Source organism: Simochromis diagramma, unplaced genomic scaffold (genome assembly GCF_900408965.1).
Source record: "Simochromis diagramma unplaced genomic scaffold, fSimDia1.1 OVJJ01000802.1, whole genome shotgun sequence".
NCBI lineage: Eukaryota > Metazoa > Chordata > Actinopteri > Cichliformes > Cichlidae > Simochromis > Simochromis diagramma.
In genome coordinates, this window is record NW_024387492.1 from 21,153,928 (window position 1) to 21,173,662 (window position 19,735).

The following is a 19,735-nucleotide window of genomic DNA, read 5'->3' on the forward strand; positions in this document are numbered from 1 at the left end:
ACACAAGGATAGCCCTTCCCAGCTATCGTAGGATGGGGGCCAGGACAGGTCGCCACTCTGACGCAGGGCTATCACAGAGACAGACAACTATTCACGCCTATGGCCTTTTTAAGATCCCCAATTAGCCAAGTACCCAGAGAGAACCCACACAAACATGAGGAGAACAAGTAAACTGCACACAGAAACCAGTGCTAACCACTGCACCACTGTGCTGTTATATGCACCTAATTCTTATTTATTAAAGTCATTAAAGGCTTACGTACTACAATCATGGCATCCTGGAAAGAGAGGAGTTCAAAGAAATTGTTAAAAGTCCAGAATTATCAGGAAATTCTTGCTCAGGATGAGTTTTTATAAACTTGTGACCGCAGCTGTAACCATCTATGGTATAACACAGGTACAAAGTCACCGCCTACTGATCAGTTCTCTGGAAAACAGTGTCACAGTTCCTGGAAGAACCCTCCTACCTCAGTATGCTATTTTTATACAGTATCTTATAAAGTATTTGTCTTTCTCTGGTAAATATCCGTAATACATTCTTACAACCTCATACTATCAAACTGCCCACAGCTTCAAACAACAACTTTCCTCTGTCGCTCGCACGCAACTTTTTTTGTCTGTTACTTTCAGTCTAACTCACTTTCAGGTAAATGAACTTATAGGTAGATCAGCTTGATTGTTCAGTTCTGAGTTTACTTATTGAGTCGAGAAAAAGTCTGTAAGAACAAATATGTTACAGTAAAATGCTTTTATTGAAAGTGAAGAAAAACAAGATATTTTCTTGGTGTTTCTTATTTTAAGTTTCTCTTGTCTGGATAACAAGTTCTTTGAAAATAAAAGCTACTTTCGGCTACTGTGCTATTTCTTTGAAAATATTCAACAATAATTGGCATTGAGATTTACAATATACATCCTTGTTTCACGGGTAAGTGACATTATTCATATTTTTGTTACAGTCAAAACAGAATTCTCTACAAAGACCCAAAACAAGAAAAAATCCAGTTAAAAGTTTTACGTACATCTCTTGTATCCATCCACAGATAAAAAAAATAGTCCTCCACATTTGCAAAAATTCAATTTTTTAACCAGTTTTCTTTATTTTTAACTTTTGGCTGACCATTTGAGAGAATACCAGTGAGCTAGGGGCTCAATGCAGTGCGATGTGCAGCAGCTTGTTTTGGTCTATTTAGCCTTTAAAGATTAAACTTGTGTGGGAGAACAAAAAGTCGCAAACTACCCTCAACTACTTGATTTTTACATGTCAGAAAACAGAAACTGTCAATCATGCAAAAGCATTAAAAACATTTGCTGCATAAAAACTGTTTCTAATGCTGATATAAAATAGCCACTAAATCCAGTGACCCAGTTAATCCAAACAGTATCCCCAAGACAAAGGAAGCATATAATGCTTTACTGATTTCACATAATTTATTTCCATGAAGAAATGTTCAAAACTGGATGTTGACAGTGTAAAATATGGCTGACAAAATATGAAATATTTTTACCCCAGAGGCTGAAGTCATTTCAGACTACAAGGCCATGTTATTCACCACCTCATCATTGTAATTGTTAAGTGCTGTTTTCTGTAACATACTCACAGGAAAATAAATAGACTGAAAATATATTATATTCCAGATAAAACCTTTTAGTAGTTTATAAAAATTACAAACATCAGTGAGTCAGAAAAAGTAAAAAAACAAAACATATCTTGATTAACAAGAAGCCAGAAAACAGGAAAAATGCATAAAATATTCCTAAATGTTTTACACATAAAGTATTTTAAAGATTCTGAGAGAAAAAAAAAGGTTTAACGGAGGATTTAACAGTTGTTTGGAGAAATACCCTACCATCTCAAAGGTAAGGGTAAAAGTAAAATGTTTGAGGTTGTGGTATCAATATGTAATTGTCAATCAATATTTATTTACTTACAAATTCCAGAAAAACAAAGAGACCCTGTCAACTGACATGAATCCTCTTGGAGTGAAGAGTTGGTGAGATTGCAGCAGAAAGCAGAAAAATAAATGTTTATACCAAAAAATCTTGCACAGAGGAAAACAAACGCTCTCTTTCTACATCTTTTCAGTTCTTAGCTGAATTAAAAGAACACAAGAATGGACAGGTAAATGTCTGTGATGGTGAGCCCGATTTTTTTAAGCCCTCCTACCGATCAAGTATGAGGAGTAGCCATAACAAATTAGCCCTAAGGTTGACAAGTGCGGCACATCTACTGAAGAGGCCACCTGGTGCATATGATTTGTTGTGCTTTGTTTCATCCTATTTAGTACATTTGTAATGAAACTTACTCAATAAGTCTGTTATTTATTCTAATTTACAGTTTTTAAGTAAAAATAGAATTGAAGTCTGACCTCATGCATTTCACATTATAGACCAGGACTTATGAGGTCAAAATAAGTGAAAACAAATGTGTTTCTTACAAGGTTTACGAGCTTGGACACAAACATGAAACAAGGCTACGTGTCAGCTAAGACCAAAGTATCTGCGTTTATGCAAGACTTTAAAAGGAAAAAGAAAAACTTTTATGGATACAGTAGGAATATTAAACTGAGAATATTCAGATGTCAAACTTTTGTGCTTCTCCTGTCCACTCTGCTTTCCTCGTCCCACAAACAGCAGCTCGACCAGCCATGACATGCATAACGGACAGAGTTAAAACTGAAATCATGTATTTCAGAAAAAGGCCTAAAGTTGTGCCTGTGTTTAAAATTGTGCGCTGAACTCAGAAAATCTTTACATTCTGTTTGGTCCAAATTTGGAAAACACTGCAGCACATTCCACTTATACACATATTTCCACATTCCACATATTTATGAGTTCCACAATCTGTTTTATTGAGCGATATTACCGCCGAGTTACCATGTCATCAGCTTTCGCCTTCCCTCCAAATGATAACTAAACTATTTGCTCTTTGTGACTGCATGTGTTCACATTAGGATATGATTGTGTGCGTCTCTATAAAAAGAGCTTCTAAGATCAAGTGTTCTGATCCTACACTATCTTTGTGTGTAAACAGAAGAAAGAAGGTACAATGCTCAGGGATTATTCATTTCCTTAACTATTGAACCTTTTTGGGGGGGACGTAGCAAGTAGGTGCATTCAGTCACCATGAAATGTCACTGGAGCTTTAAATGTGTCCAGCAAAACAGCACACATCTATACACAATGCTGCGGTAAAAAGAAACTACAGTTAAACACAATGAGGTCTTCATGGTGATTTTTAGACATCATCTAGCAAAGAAGTGCAATTCCTTGATTGGCCACTTGCCATTGGCGCAAAAAACGAGTCATTTCCCAGAGACGCCCATGTTGAAATGCCCAAATTCAGCACGACATGAAAATAACATATTTACAAGAAACAGCTGGGCGAAGCTAATTTCTCCCACCATGACAACTAAACTAGAGCTGATTTTCTTTTTAGCTATAACCATCCATCTGGATAAAGTTAAAGGCTTAAAGTGAGGGTGTGGTTCCTTTATTTCACAGGTGTGCCACACAGGCATGTAACTTTCTGCCAGGCCCCTCGACTATGGAACCAGCTCTAGTTTGGATTCGGGAGACAGACACTATCTCTACTTTTAAGATCAGGTTTAAAACTCTCCTTTTTGCTAAAGCATATAGTTAGGACTGGACCAGGTGACCCTGAATCCTTACTTACTTATGCTAAAATAGGCATAGGCTACTGGGGGATTCCCATGATGCATTGAGTGTTTCTTCTTCAGTCACCTTTCTCAGTCACTATGTGTTAATAGACTTCTCTGCATTATACTAGTCATCATACTAGTTATTAATCTCTGGCTCGCTTCCACAACATGCTTTTTACCCTGTCTTCCTTCTCTCTCCCCAACCAGCCGCAGCAGATGGCCCCGCCCCTCCTGAGCTTGGTTCTGCTGGAGGTTTCTTCCTGTTAAAAGCAAGTTTTTCCTTCCCACTATCGCCAAAGTGCTTGCTCATAGAGGGTCATATGATTGTTGGGTTTCGCTTTGTATGTATAAATTTAGGGTCTACCTCATAATATAAAGCGCCTTGAGGCGACTGTTGTTGTGATTTAGCACTGTATAAATAAAATGTCATTGAACTGAATCTTTTAAACCAACTTCCCTAAATTGACGTCTCCATTGTGCCGATGCTTTGTGAAAGACTTTTAATGGCTGTCTGTGTGGAAAAGCCCATCCAAGCTGTCCGTGAAGCTTAAATATTCATTATTATTTTCAGAATTTGAAGTCTTTTACTTGGAACTATTTAGGATCAGTGTTTGTGGACCTGTGCACTTTATGGATGCAGTTTGCTAACGAAAGTTAGCTGAGCCCTAGCTAGCACCCCACCCTCTCATCTAAATATGGTCACTTCTGACTCCAAAAGAAACATGGTGTGGCAGCTTCCAAATTGCTAATGCTGAGGTTTCAAACTGTGGGTTGGTGATGTCACAGTACCTACATCCATCCTTTATATACAGTCAATTCATGCTGCTTTATAGAAAACAGTAAACATGTTCCGTATTCTTTGCTGAAGCAGGTTTGAAACAGATTCCAGGAGTTAATCTGAGTCAAAGGACCTTTTGATTACTGCCATGTAAAAAAATGTAATAGATATTTACAGTGAGATTCACATCTAGAGTAGAGCATCAAAGAATAATTCAAGTAAACTCAGGAAATGGTGGCCTAATATCTGTGGCAGTATAAAACTGAACAAGATTGCTCTGCTCGCTTTCTCTTGCAGTGTTACAGGAACCAGTGTCACAGTCGTCTGGGACTGGGGGGGGGGGGTTCCAGCCAGTTTTCCTTCACTAACCAGCTAAGAGTGCCAACCTTTACCTACAGCCAAGTAAAGTGCAATGGAGTGTCTTCTGCATGTCAGTGTACAACAATCTTTCCAGGAGCTTTGAAAGGAGTCAGGCAGCTTGGTTACAACATTAACCAATCCCATCCATGAGACACCTGTCCTAAATCACCTGTAGATTGTGGCTGTCTTTAATTAGACCTGGCTCACGCCCGGCGCCTTCAACTTTCCAAGTTTTAAGGAGGAGATTTTTGGCAACAAAAAGCAGGTACTGCTGTAGGTATTTGATGCCAACTTGTTTCCCACGGGAGCAGGGAGATAGTCTCACTTGTTTGTGATTGTGTGACTTGGCAGGTCACAGTGAGGTTTCACGAGAGAAGCTGACTGAGGGCTCCATCTTGGCTCCATTGGATTTCTTTTCTGAAGGGCAGTCTCCAGGACAATCAGTAGTAAACTGGGACACAAACAAGAAATCAAAATGAACTGTAATGTAATTAATCAGACTTGATGCACACATCTCTTTTTGGGCTTTTTCTAGTAACTGCCAAATAACCCACAAAAGAACAACTCCTGTGACTCTTGTAACTATAAGATATTTCCTTATTTACATCTCTTCTCGTCATGGTTTTAGGTTTTTCTGAGCTGTGGATTTCAGAAATGTGGCAATTCAGGGTTTTATCCAAATCCAGCATTACTCTTTATGTAATTTATTATCTACTATTTGTAGATTTTGTGTGATTAAATCTCTGTTCTGATTGAAGCTGGCACAGTCCTGTGCTCTATTTAGCACCTACTAAAACGTTATTCTTAACACTGCCACCAGATGGCACCAATAAAAACATGCAGGCATTACTTGTGACCCCTGAAGCAAAGGAACAGTTGGACAAATTATTTTTGCTATTTTATTTTTTGCATTTATTAAATTGTGGTAACCTCATAACCTACAAAAGATTGTGTGAACCATTTTTTTTAAAAAACTTCAAACGTGATAAAAGCAACGAAGGAGAGCCTGAATAAACTCGGGTCTCTAAAGGGCGCTTCAACTGTGACTCAGCAGGATGGTGGGAAGGTGGTTTATCAACTGAATGGAGAGTCCTTAAACAGATTTAAAGGCCTGGCTTGTCTAAAGGGTTTTAAGCAAAATCATTAGAAACAACCAGCTGGCAGCAAGATAATGTGCGAAAGATAGGGTTTTAAAGCCTTGTCTGCTTAGAGGACAATTTGCAAGGCTAAATGCCAGAACAGAAACAAAAAGAGACTCAATGTTCAGGGAAAGTAGAGAAAGGTTCAAGAATCTGTCACCTCTGAAGGTCACATTAAAATATCACACAAAGAGACACTCAAACTAAATACAGTCAGCTGTACAGGACACAGAAAGCCAACAACATAATGTAAAAGAGATATTTTGAAAGGTGCCTGTGAATGGTTTCCATTTACTATCAATTATTGCTACTTTTCTGCCATTACAATAAAAATATAATTTTTATTTTCTGTAAGCGTGTGAATTTACATTTGTTTGTTTCCGGATAAAGACTCTACTTTCAAGAGGCAAAGAACTTTATTAGGTTAAATTTTATAATACTAATATTTTATTTTACTGTTTAGCTAAACTGTTTAATCTAGTTGAAACATTCCTGGGAGGACTTACGGCTTGCAGGTGATTGCCGTCTGCTCCCATGTTCACATTGTGTCTTTTCAGTTCTGATTTGATTAAGGCTGAAAACAAAACATCATAAAATATTAGAAATCTAATATTTCATTTAATGAACACATGAACACATAGTGACATCCATATAACCCCCCCCCCCACACACACACACACACTGCTTACCTGTAAGAATTATTCCCAGGAAGATCCAGGCACAGAGAAAGAGATTTCCAGACAGTGGGCCATGGTCTGTGGTCAGTTTTCCCTGAATCAGAGTGAAAATAATCCCAAATATCTGCAAGATAAGTAAACACCCACATAGCATGTTAGCAACAATTGCTAATAAAGTACATTACATCCTTAAAAAACATTCCAGTCTCTGATCACTGGCAAAGTGATAAGAAGATGCGGAAAATTTGTAGCCAAAAGGTATAAAATGAAAAATAATATTTAGCTTCTTTAAATAAATGCTTCAGATAAAAAAAAATGTTTTATTATTAGAGGAATCAAAAGCTGTTTGGAGAAAGAGGTCCAATCTTATGTTTTCTTACTGCAGATGTGGCCCATAGTGCAAATAGAAGGCACTCCTTAAGTATGAGAAAGTGTTGCACAGCTTCTGGAGTACCTGAGCAAAGGCATTGAGGAGTCCTGATGATGTTCCCTCAGACTCAGGGTAGGTGATCTCCACTCCAAACTCAAAGCCCAGTGGCAAGTAACCTGTCATGAAGAACCTGAAACACAGAAGTCACAGAAACAAGGTTTAGAGTCAAAACAAAATCCAATGACCTGATCTACATAATGTGCAAGAATATGTATTTTCATTTGGTATTTACATGTAAACATCGACACTGTATCTCCCTAGGGGTGGGGTGTGTTTCAACAAAAAACACTGAAAGATGTGTGGCCTGCAAACAAGCTAATTTAACGTACTAGCATCAGCAACAGAGCCTGCAAAATGAAAAGCAGCTGATCAGTTTGTAACTGAGATCTGTATACTCAGTTTAAAAGGAAGGTAAAGCCTGTTCTCTGTTGGTTTGTTTGTTGTTGTTATTAAATAATATAACTATAACACTAAATATATTCTATGTATATATATTTCTTTAATGCTTCTTAAGAACAGCTGGACCTACCCCAGGACTCCAGCAGTGACAAAGACCAAGTGGATGTTTTTGAGGTCCAGAGTGAAGGTGAAGACCAACATGCCCACAAACGACAGGATGTACACGATCAGTGTGGTGATCCTGTGAAAAAGCAACAGCGCGAACATGAGAGCCCCCGTACTCATTTGATTATGGTCACCAAGCACAAACACAGCCTTCATACTTCTCAACATATCAAACTGTTTTTCTCCCACACAGACCAAAACAAACTGACAAAAACTATGAGAAAACATTAAAATAGAGCTTTAATTGCAGAAACTGAATCATGGCCAAAGTGGCAGGTGTTTGACCGCTTTAATTTACTGTACCTGCCCTCCTGGCTGAGGGATTACCACTCTTTGTGTCAGACATATGAAACAACTCTGATATCCCTCTATATGATCAAAAGTATGCAGGCTGGTCTTAGCTGTCATGAAGGGGAATCTTACTGCTACAGTTCACAATAATATTTTAGTAATGGTATGTCAGCTCTCTGGGGAGGGTTTTTTCCTGTCTCAACCTTAAAATGCTCCCTCCGTTGGTTCAGAGCCTGTTCTCAAACACATTCAAAAGTGCTGAATGTGAAATAGACCTTATAATTCAAGCAAATGCTGCTGTGGCAGTGTCCAGTGAGCAGAGGAGGCTGCCATAGCATGCCATAGCGGTTATTATACACTGCAGTGTATAATAACCGCTGAAAAAACACTTTTCACTTTTCAGCAATATGTCTCAGTTTTTCTTAAATCAATCAACCTTTTGTAATATCCCTCAGAAACACACTGGCACAGCTCCTCGGTTTAACAGTCTTACTTCAGTGTCCTTTGGCAGACCAAAGGTAATGTCTTTGTTATTAGGAAGTCTTTCTGCCTTTAATGGATCACCGTTCTTAAAGATGTGCAAAATACACTAATATTTCTGCCATCCAGAAACCATCCTGCAGGCTGATGGGTCATATTTTTGACACCAGCCTATAACATAAACTATATCTATAGCTTGTGTAAGTGTGTAAGTGTCGCTTACTTGTACAACTTTGTGCGGTCCAGCCAAAGGCCACAGAGGATAGATCCAACCATCCCAGCAACAACCAAAGTCAAACCGATTCTACCAGCATTCAACTCCTGGTTCTGGTTCTGAGGAGAGGAGAGGAGAGGAGAGGAGAGGTTACACTAAGAGCCACAGTGCAGACAGCTGATTCAAAGGCATTAGCCTCCGTTTAAACTGAGCATATAGTATCTCAGTTGCAGGTGGAGATTAAAAAAAAGTCACATGTTTTGTCAGTATGATGGCTGTTAATTGGAGGCTGGGGGGAGGGGGGTCAGAGGTTTAAAATGCTTCTGGTGGGAGAGGGCTGCAAAGTCATCTAACAGTTTAGCCAAGAGACGGAGAGTTTTTTAAGGTCATGTAAGGTTGAGGATCTCTGTGTGTGTGTGTGTGTGTGTGTGTGTGTGTGTGTGTGTGTGTGTGTGTGTGTGTGTGTGTGTGTGTGTGTGTGTGTGTGTGTGTTTGTATTGCTGAGACAAGCAGCAGCTGAATGAGCATCAGCTTTTCCATCACTCAGTGTGTGTACAGTGTCTGATGGCGACAGAGAAAAAAAGACATGAGTCTTTCAAAGTGACTGAATCAGCCCGCTCTCTGTTGATTTAGCTTTGTGTGTGTGTGTGTGTGTGTGTGTGTGTGTGTGTGTGTGTGTGTGTGTGTGTGTGTGTTATGGTGGGATGCAGGCATGCATGAAAGCAGCTAATGAACTCAGAGCCATAGACAATAACCTCGTGTCTCATCGCAGCCGTCACAAGTTGCTCTGTTCTTTGCTTTCTCAATAACCTCTCTGTATATTTCTCCCTCTCAGCCTCTCCATCCACTCTGCAGTTTTCTAACACCTGTTTTATCTGCATTTTACATTCACCAGAGTAACATAAATGACACAAACATGGTTTACAGTGGTCGAAGTGGAGCAGCTGGTGCACATATGTGCTGACAGAGTAACAATTTTCCACTATGATGACAGTATTTTACCCACATTGCGTCCACACTCACGCTCTTTTCATCATAACCTTTAAGAACATGAGGGTCAAATTAAAGAGAAACAGTGAACTGAAGGCTTCACTTTGCCCTTTGGCTCAAAATACAGTACACACAGAACTGCAGCTGCTGATATTAAAGTGCAATATCAGATGGTTTTATGCGTAATTTAAGCGTTTTTTTATGCTTAAAGAGTCTATTGAGTTCTGTGTTGTAGAGGTTGGAAATCGGTATATATATTAGACACTTGTATGCAAGGAGGAGAGATGTTTAGCTTTGTTGACTGTCACCAGTTATTGTTTGGGTTATTTTTAAAAGCATTTATGTCTCACATTCATGACTCGCCAACTTTGGTCTCTTGGTGGCTTTTACTTGTTTCTTGAAGTCTCAAAAGCATCAAAACAAAAACAGATGCATCACAGTTATTAGCCTAAGTAAAAAAGCCAGATAAACATGAATAAAGTTAGTAGGTTATGTGGTATTACTTAACATCTTGCTATATAAGAAAACTGAGTTATCTTACCAATAAGTAAGTAAGCATGTTGATTGCAAGTTTCCAGCGCTTTTACCAAACGAAAGAGCTTCTTAACATCAAAAGTATCAGAATAAGTAAGATGGAAATTTCAAACCAGTGGGTTTCCAGAGTTATTGGGCTTGATCTTGTGCAAACATTTTGATGTTTGCACAAGATGTATTAATATGTTTATTAGTATATCAAACTAGTGAGCAATCCATTGACCAGTTTAATGACACCAGAACCAATCAACCTGATCAAAATTACAAAACTGTGAATATCGTCATGAGCTAAGAGCTCAGAATAACGATTACTATGTTAATTATTAATAACAACCTCGTCGCAATCAAATCAACTTGATTGTGATGAGTGTTTGTAGTCATGGATGTCTGCTACATTATTGTACTGTAATGTGTAACAGCGGTTAGCACTAACTGCCTCACATGCTCTGTGGGGCCTCTCTGTGTGGAGTCTGTTTGTTCTCCCTATTCCTGCTTTGGTTTGCCTCCGGGTGCTATGGATAACTCCCAGTCCCAAAATATGCATGTTATGTTAACTGGCATTTCTAAAATGACCTCGTGATACTCATAACTTCTCCAGAGTCATCTTGCCCAGTCTCAGCTGGGATGGATGGATGATTTTACCTCATAACAGACCATGATCATCTGGTTGAGAAGTGTTGAGACAGAGTAGAAGGAGCCAGTCATTATACCTGCAGACAGACAGCAAAGGCAAAGGTGAGCACAGTTTTGCATTTATCTTAAAATTGAAATAATCCATGAGGATTATGACTGAGCTAGAATTGGATGTTTATAATTATAAATAATATATAATAAGTATAATTCTGAATGCAAACACCCAAAGCAGACATTAAAATAAGAACCAAACAGTAAAAGTAGCATTAGTAGTAGTGATGTACTGTAAATTGATGTTATAGCTCTTCTTTCATTGAACCTCTGAGACCCAAAACAAAAAGCAAAATATCAAAGTTTTTGATATTTATTTTTTTTATATAATATAAGTATTGTGGTTGAAAGAAATATGTGACAGTAAAATAAAAGAAATATTTATTTTTAGTCCTATGTAAAGGACATCTGGTCTTGCTTGACTGCAGAATGGTTTAATGTAATGATATCGTTTTCATTTTTGTGTGGATTTCTGGTAAAATGTATTTTTATTTCACGGACATCAACAGTTAGGGGAAGGTAACATGTCTGAAGACTAAAACATGATTTTAACAAAGACGTTTTAGCTTAAACTTTGTTCTGCACACCTGATTATCACTAGGGTTGTTAGGTCATATCTCCCACTGATCATGTGTGACATGACAGAGTGATATGAGTGACGCAGAAAGGATTTCACTCAGAATTGTGAAAGGGGACTCAGACTTAGTGCTGTCAGGAGACGAGGTAGAGAAGGGCCAGACAGCAAAACAGGAAAGCTCAGAGGAAATAACTTTTGAGGAAATGACTATACCTGAAGTTTATTACTGATATGAAGTGTTGTGTATGTTAGGCTGAAGTTGTGGGATTTGGTTTCTCTGGCACAAAGTGGAGAACAGGACATCTCCTCAGCTACTGATGTAGCACTGATGTAGTCCTGTTGCAGTCAGTTTAAGAGAGGTCTCACCTTCCAGAGGGCATTATTGTTTTCCCCTTAGAGCCAACCTTTAATGTACTTTTAGCAAATGTATTACTAATGACAGAAATCAAAAAAAGTTTTTAATGTAAGCTAAATTTTAGCTCATTATGCATTCTACATTTATGTGTGTGTGTGTGTGTGTGTGTGTGTGTGTGTGTGTGTGTGTGTGTGTGTGTGTGTGTGTGTGTGTGTGGGTTACAAATTGCTTCTTACCCATAACGGTGCTGTCACTTTTTCTCTGCTCAGGCTCTGCAATAACTTGTACAGCCTCCTCTGCACTTTCACCATCTTGCTCTAATTCCTACCCTCCTCCACTTCCTCTCCTGACTACAATAGCTCTGATTCTCCTTCTACAATTCTGAGCAAAATCCTTTCTACCTCAATCTTTCCTCAGCTTCCTGAAGGAGGGACGTAGGTTGACACCAAGAGTTAGCAAGTCATTTATCCACGTACACTGCCAAGGACACGGAATAAAAGGTTTGTTTTAAAAGGGTAAAACTGATGTATATTTCTGAAATCCTAATAAACTAAACCTACTAAACTTAATTAAGGCACCCCATATCGAAGAAACAATCTGATATGATTTTAGAAAATATGTGATCTGTTAGCCTAACCCTCAGATAGGATGCATCACTACAAAGCCCACAATGTCCTCTTGCCAGTGCAGTAGGACTCATGTAGGGTGCATAATTTGTGCTTGGTGCAGAGGCCTCAGACTGATTTCACTCACAGAGCACAAGAATGAATTGCTGCGACATTAGAAGTTAATGTTTATTTGATGGAAAATTACTAAATGCACAGCTCTGTTTGTCTGCATTGTAATTACTTCCAGTGTGTGTGTGTGTGTGTGTGTGTGTGTGTGTGTGTGTGTGTGTGTGTGTGTGTGTGTATTAGATTAGATTAGCCTTTATTGTCTCCTTGAGGGGAAAACTGTCTTGGACAAATGAGGAAAACACGTCATGTAAGATAACACACAAGTACAAGCACTGATTTATAATTTCACCTGTTACTATGAAAGAATTTGATTAAGAAAGGCACTGAAACATTTTTATCTATTTATGAAAATTCGATCTATTTAAAAGGTACAGTTTGATACCCTGTACCTTTTTCTTGAGGGTTTCAACTCATACTCTTTATAAAGGATGTGATTTATACCCTCAGTGATTTTCAGACAATGTTTTATTAATGACTCTTCAAATATCACCTGGAGAGAAGATGAAGTGAGCATCCCAGTTATCATTAGCATATCCAGTTATTATTATTTAAGTATCCCAGTGCTGCTCTCTTTAGAACAAATCGCCCCAAGCATCTTGAAATTTACACACTAGCAAAAAAAGGTTATGAAATTCAACCTTGGTGCCACAGTGTTTGTTTAATGGAGCTTATCAAAGGTGAGACAGCGGTCAGCTGTTTTCTAAGAATGCAGAAACAGAGGTGTGCATAGAGGAGTAATTCTAGCATAAAAAGAAAGCATACTAAATGAAAGAAAATATGTGTAGCAGTACTGTGGGTAATGCTGCTATCTGGAGTAACTTTATAGTGATAAGGTTGTGACATTGTAATGATAATCTGTATAGGTGATAATGGTGGGTGAGAAGAAGTTGCTACTATTCATCATGATGATAACAGCATAGGCCGTAAGTCAGGATAACATAGGTAATGATCGTAGTATTATGCAATCTTTACTGGACTCCTGCTTCATATCATATCAAATAATTGGAGGAAATATCAGGGCTGAATATGCTGAGTGTGGCCAGGGTTTGTTTTGACTAATGGTAATGTATTAGATCTGCTGACCTGAAAGAGTCTCCAAAATGTTACCAAAAATAAAGACAAACAATGTAAAAGTCAGGTGTTTTACACTTGCCATAGGTGATGAGGAGCAGGACAAAGGCTTTATTCTTCACCAGGTTGAGGATGGACTGTTTGTAAGAGTAATCTTCAGGAGGGGAGTCTGGTAAGACAGCCTGTGCTTGACTGGGAGGGAGAGGAGGTCTGTCTTTTATGACTGTGGAAAAGGCAGAAACAGTGAAGTGATGGACCTTTTATGCGAGAAGAAAATAAATCAGAGCCTCTGTGAGCATACAAGAACCAGAAAAGTTAGGAAATTATTGATATGTGGTATCAAATGTAAATAATACACATCTGCATACATACAGCCCACATTTTGAATTATAAACTATTTATTTAGATTATTTTTGACTCAATTCAAATATGAGGTTAAATCAGAGATTTGTTATAGAGTCTGAGGTAGTTTCAGGAAGTCAGCTGCCAAAACCAGGAGTTCCTGAAATTACTGCAATGGAACTTTGATAATATGTCAACTCTTGATTGGCTCGTTTTAAACCAGCTGCAGTTTCAACACTGTGTGTTTACATACGGTGTCATAGCTATTTAAAGACACCTACTATTAACCCCACTTTACAGAATGATGCAGAATCTTAATCTCAAACCCAATTCATGATCCTGAACTGGATGCTTAGTGTTTTTTAGAATATTTATAATAATCTTAGTCTCAAGAAGACAACCTGGCCCTTAAATGCGCAAAAGCATACTTGCACACCTGTGTACCTGGAAGCAGAGGTGTGCCAGTGTTCTTTGTACCTGCAGGCCTCTGTACACATGTACACAACAGAAGTCTGAGTTTGAGCACCACTCCCTGGCAACTGAAACATTTGGCAGTACCAAGAAAACGTATGCTGCTTTGCATAATGTAAGCCAGCGTGCGACTGTGTGACATTAAATGTGTACCTATCACTGCCAGGACGAAGAGGACCGTGGAGACGGCAGCTGTACCGTAGAACATAATCATGATGTTGTGACCTGTGAGTTCAACATTATCAGGGGTGTTAGGAACCAAAACAGGAGGCAACAAGAAGCCAATGGCTGTCCCCAACTACAAACAAAAGGCACAGGAAGAGAGAGAAGAAGAGATTATTTACTTACACAAATATTACTATTGCTAAACTGAGCATATAAAGAGCTGATAATCTGGTGATGATAGTTTTGTCCATTAGTTGGCTGTGGCTAAGAAATTATTTTTCATCTACTATAGGCCTATTCTTAGGTTTTATTAGTCCTAGTATGTTCCACTGGTCCCAAGTTTTTCTAATTTCTCTATTTCTAGTAAGGAAAATGTTGGAATTTAGACTGTTCGTTCGTGGGTACAATAATTTCTGGGGGGTCAATAATTGTCAGTGAGTTCTTGGCTGTTATTATTGTATTTGTTGTTCATTTGCTGTAAAAACTGTGAATGATCACTAAAATAGAATCACGTCTCTCTTCCCCCCTGACTCGGTCTGCTCACTAAACTCCACACAAACCTAACCTATCAATAATCTGTGACACGCGCACGCGCTGACCTGATTTCCGAGCACTGCCGTGGCGCACGCAGTGGAAACCTCTCGGGGTCCGAACCACACCGAAGCCACGCGGGAAGGCAGGCCGAGGATGAACACCTGCGCCACGGAGCAGATGACCTGCGCGGTGACGGTGACTGCGAACAGCTGGGGGTTCACGCTCGCGCATTTCAGCCAGGCGCCGGCGCAGTTGAGGCCGGCGCCCAGCAGGGCCGTTAAGCGCAGACCCTTTCGGTCCAGCAGCCAGGTGGCGGGGAAGATGAGCGGCACGTAGGCCACCATGTAGACGATGGAGAGCCAGTCCACCTTGTCGTTGGTCACCCCGTAGTACTGCGTGAACACGTTGGTGATAATGCTGTACTGGATCCACTGGAAGGCGTTCACGAGGGAGTACAGGCTGAAAACGGCCAGCACGGCGAACCGGCGGGCGTACACCCTGGTCTCCAGCCTTTTCTCTTCCTCCTCCTCGCCTTCTCCTCCTCCTCCTCCGTTGGGTAGCATCACCTCTCTTTCATCAGGCGGAGCTTCCTTGTCCTCCTCCAGCTCCTGCGCGCGCTTTGAGATTGTCTCCCCGGCCCCGCCCGCGTGCACCGCTTCGTTTGGCCGTTCCTCGTCCTCTGGCTCCTTCCTGCCGACCGTGATGTCGTCAGGTGCGCCGGTACCCGCGCGCAGATGCTCCTGCACGAGCTCACCGGCGACCATGATGCGTGTTCGCAGCCTTTTGCTCTTTTTGCGCGATGCTGAGTCCAGAGATGATCGACTGAGGCGAGCTGAGCAGGAAACAGAGAGGTTTCCTCATTTGGTTACCGGTGAAAAAGAAGGCTGAGCTGCAGATGACTGAAATATGAACAACTGCTGACTACACATCCCTAAATATGAAAATACTCGAACACTCAACACTCCTTAGAAAACAATACCCGGCTTCTGTCAAACAGCGTGCTGCTCCCGGTCTGACACACTTGATTCTCTCTCTCTCTCTCTCCCTGTCTGGTGGTTTCAATACGTCTCTCTACCTTTTAAACCGACTCTGACACAAAGCCTTTCGATAGCGATGAGCCAATAGCAGAGCAGCATGAGCTTGTAGTATCTAGTAGTGCTGCCTGTCTGGGCGTATGTGTGAATGGTAACCGTGGAAGCTCTGATGCACACGTAAAGAAAAGTCTCTGCTAGGAAGTCAAAACGAGTCAGTTTCGTCACTAAATCATCTTCTCTTTAATCTGCTTTCTAATACCAAAAAAGTAACGCGAGATCATTTAAATGTTTGTGGATGTTAGACTGTTTCTAATTTCTACCAAATTAGATGAGTGAGTTATTTTCATATGTAATCTGTGCTTCTTGTGAGATCTCTCGGTACCATAGTCAGTGGTTCCTAGAAACACGGCCTTAAACTGTCAGACTACTCTCCCGTGGAAACAGCTCAGTTTGGGAGCAATAGACACACCCTCTACTTTTAGAGCCCTGCTTTAAACAAAGTAGAGGCTGCTTTGTTTAAAGCAGGGCTGGAGCAGGCACGCTTGACTCACCTGATATTTATGCTGTTGTATGCCCAGGGTGCTGGGAGACTTCCCATGATGCACTGAGCATTTCCTTCTTTTTCTTTTTACTCCTGCTGCTAATATGCCACTACTGTATGCGACTAATGTTTGGCCACTCTCTCGTGGATTTTATGTTTTATCTACACTCCTCTTTCTTTGGTCACAACAGATGGTTGTGCCTCCCTGAGCCTATGGGAGACTTTGATAAAACAGTGTTCTTCCTCACCACAGTCGCCAAGCCCTACCTTAATGGGGATTATCAGATTGCAGGGGTTCTTCCTCTAATACTGTAAATGGTATACAAGTAAAGATGAACAGAACTGATAGAAAAAATATAAAACTAATCAGTACTAATCAAAAACTAATCAGTGTTCCTTTAGTCTGTAGCTACGCTGCCTGTTCCATATACTCAAAGTAGCCTGTCCATATGCTGAGCATTATCTGCTCTAATCCTAGTGTGACCCAGTGAGACTGGATGCCGCAGCAAGTCTGATCCTACAGGTGATTCACACCTACAGTAAAATCTACACGCATCTGATCTCTTTACTGGACTTTAAAATGCAAAGCAAGCAACATTTCACAGCCCTTTCTGTGTTTCTTTTCCAATGAATGGCAGTGCAGTGTTGTTTGACTTCACTGAACAATGTGTAAATATTCAGCTTGCAATCATTTATAAATCTCCAGCTTCTAAATATCCCAGTTATTATTATTAGGTCCTTTTTCAGTGGGCTCAATCAAACTTCTGTCCACTCCGGACGTCACAACTATGTTAATTATACACAGTGGTTGGTTTTATTTATTTTGTTTTTATGCAGCTGGCTTTACAGGTTCTGCAGACTGTAGAATACCTGAGATTGAATATCGTACAAGGCTTGTTTTCTCATATATCAGTGTTTTGTGAAAGCCTGACAACTAAAGAATAAAACAAAACCAAAGGAAACTAAGATCACACCTCGACTAAATTTGAAATTTAATATCTGATGTGGGATTCTTACTCCACATTCTAGTAATCTCGAGGCGAGGGATGTTCTACTTTCGCTCGCACAGAGTGGCTCATCTCCCTTAATAAATTATCTTTGAGACCCCTCTTCCGGTTTCTTGTTGCCCAGGTAACAAGTGCATTCTCACAGCTTACCTTTGGATAATTTATGAAAGGAAATCTAGTCCACATTAGTACTTCCTACAAAGATAAAAAGTGATGTCCGGGTATGAGGATCGGGCTCTGCTGGAGCTGAATCAGAGCAGGGAGACGTGGTGTCAGGTGGAGATGAACCCCCGGCAGGGCTGGGAGAGATCACAGAGGAGACATTACCGGAGTCACTTGAAGACCAGCTCGGTTCTCCTTACAGCTCTGACCGGCGGACCGCAGCGCAGAGAAGCCTGCACCCAGCGGCCTGCCCCCGTCAAGCTCCCGGAGAGAAGGCACTTCGAGGAGGGCTGTAAGAAGGCTTCTCTGAAGATTTTACAGAAATGTTTCTGTAGATCTGATATGGACACAAGAAACTGTGTGTCTGTCCCAAATACTTTAAAGATATTAATATTTAATTAGGTAATTAAATTCTAAAAGGCTGAAAGATTCAATATTTTAAAACTACAGCAAACCTGTATCCACAGTTATTTAGTTTATCAAAGAATCCCACTTTCCAGATATTCCAATTTCCCGTATTACGTTATTAAGGATGAAATTTGTTTAGTACCTTCATTTGCTCCACAGTACAGAGAAATGAAATGTCAGTGATGAGAGTTTGCACACATGCCATTACATTAGGACCCTACAGGTCACCTGTTTTATGACTGCTGTTGTCAAACATGTGGCCCACATGTTTTTGCTGACAGACCCAGCCTCAGTAGGTCCTTTCCACCTCATTGGGTGGTTTTGCAGAAAAGGAGAGCATGGCTGTTTAACGTGCTAAATCTGAGCCTCAAACCTGAATCATGGTCAGTTTCTCAGCCTTCTCATTAAAAGACTTTACCCACAACGTGTCATACAACACCTTACTAATCCACTTACACCTAGGAGCCACGCTGATGCCTTTAACAGTAGACGGGAAAAGTAAAAAACGAGGCGTATTATTATTAGCTTGATGTTAAAAACTTGATGCAGTGGTCTTACCAGTCCAGTCTACTTAAGGTTAAATTGACGGTATGTGGCCCACAAAGTAAAATGAGTTTCACATCACTTACCCAGGCAATCATCTAATGCAAATTTACCACTTGTACTGTAGTTAACTGGCTTAAAGTTTAAAATCTGTAGTGCACCACTTAATTTCTGCATGTCTTGATCAGGCTGACATAAACATACTTATCAAAAACATGAGGTGGAACTATGCTGTATCAATGATTTATGGAGGAAAACAAAACTGATGCTATTCTTCTTGCTTTTATTTAACTGAAATTCTACTTAAGTATTGTTTTGTTAATGTTCAATAGAACTTGTTTGAAAAACAAGTTTGAGAACAGCCGTATTATTTGATTTTCTATAAAGTGATCAAAAAGAAAATGAGCAGCTGTTGACTCCTGAGATCTGTCTCTTCTCTTCCAGATAAAACTCACCTGGTCTAGAGAGCTGCAGCCTTAGAAGATGACCTGAGCTCATACTGCAGATACACCAGGGACCCAGACGTGGGGCAACTTTCAATATTTTATTTTCACAACTAATGACGTGATACAAAACCCCAAATACGCTGGAGATCATGGCACATGAGGTCTTAAAACATTTGATTGTACTTGTTATTGACAGTACTGAAATTAAAAACTCATTTTTAAAAAATAGTTTCCATGCATCACTCGCTTTGGTCAAGAAAGACACATCTCATTAATTATTAAAATTATCTGCAAGACTTTGCAGAAAGCTTCTAGCTTGTGTGAAACTTAAAAAAAACCCTCAAAAGTAAAGAAAAACCTTTCTGATATTCAAACGTTAGCAGTGTTCATCACGTGTTTAAAAAAGTTCACAGCCTCGCAGTGAAACACTGAGGGGCGGACAGTAGTAATAGGGCTGGGTATCGTCACTGATTTCTAGAATCGATTAGATTCCGATTCACAAGGTCCCGAATCGATTCGATTCAATTCGATTCGATTTGAAT

The 19,735-nt window shown here is 39.9% G+C and overlaps 1 protein-coding gene across 1 annotated transcript; it reads right to left on the minus strand.

Annotated features, from left to right (window-relative positions):
- Window positions 1-2,072: 2,072 nt before the first annotated feature.
- On the minus strand, window positions 2,073-16,154 carry flvcr1 (FLVCR heme transporter 1). The gene is made up of 10 exons (XM_040017710.1): window positions 15,118-16,154; window positions 14,507-14,651; window positions 13,623-13,763; window positions 10,759-10,826; window positions 8,602-8,711; window positions 7,573-7,683; window positions 7,068-7,173; window positions 6,626-6,737; window positions 6,443-6,510; window positions 2,073-5,248 (listed from the first exon to the last, which is right to left on the minus strand). Exons 1-10 carry the CDS (start codon window positions 15,814-15,816, stop codon window positions 5,150-5,152), a joined length of 1,659 nt encoding a protein of 552 aa, XP_039873644.1. The 5' UTR covers window positions 15,817-16,154; the 3' UTR covers window positions 2,073-5,149.
- Window positions 16,155-19,735: the final 3,581 nt, after the last annotated feature.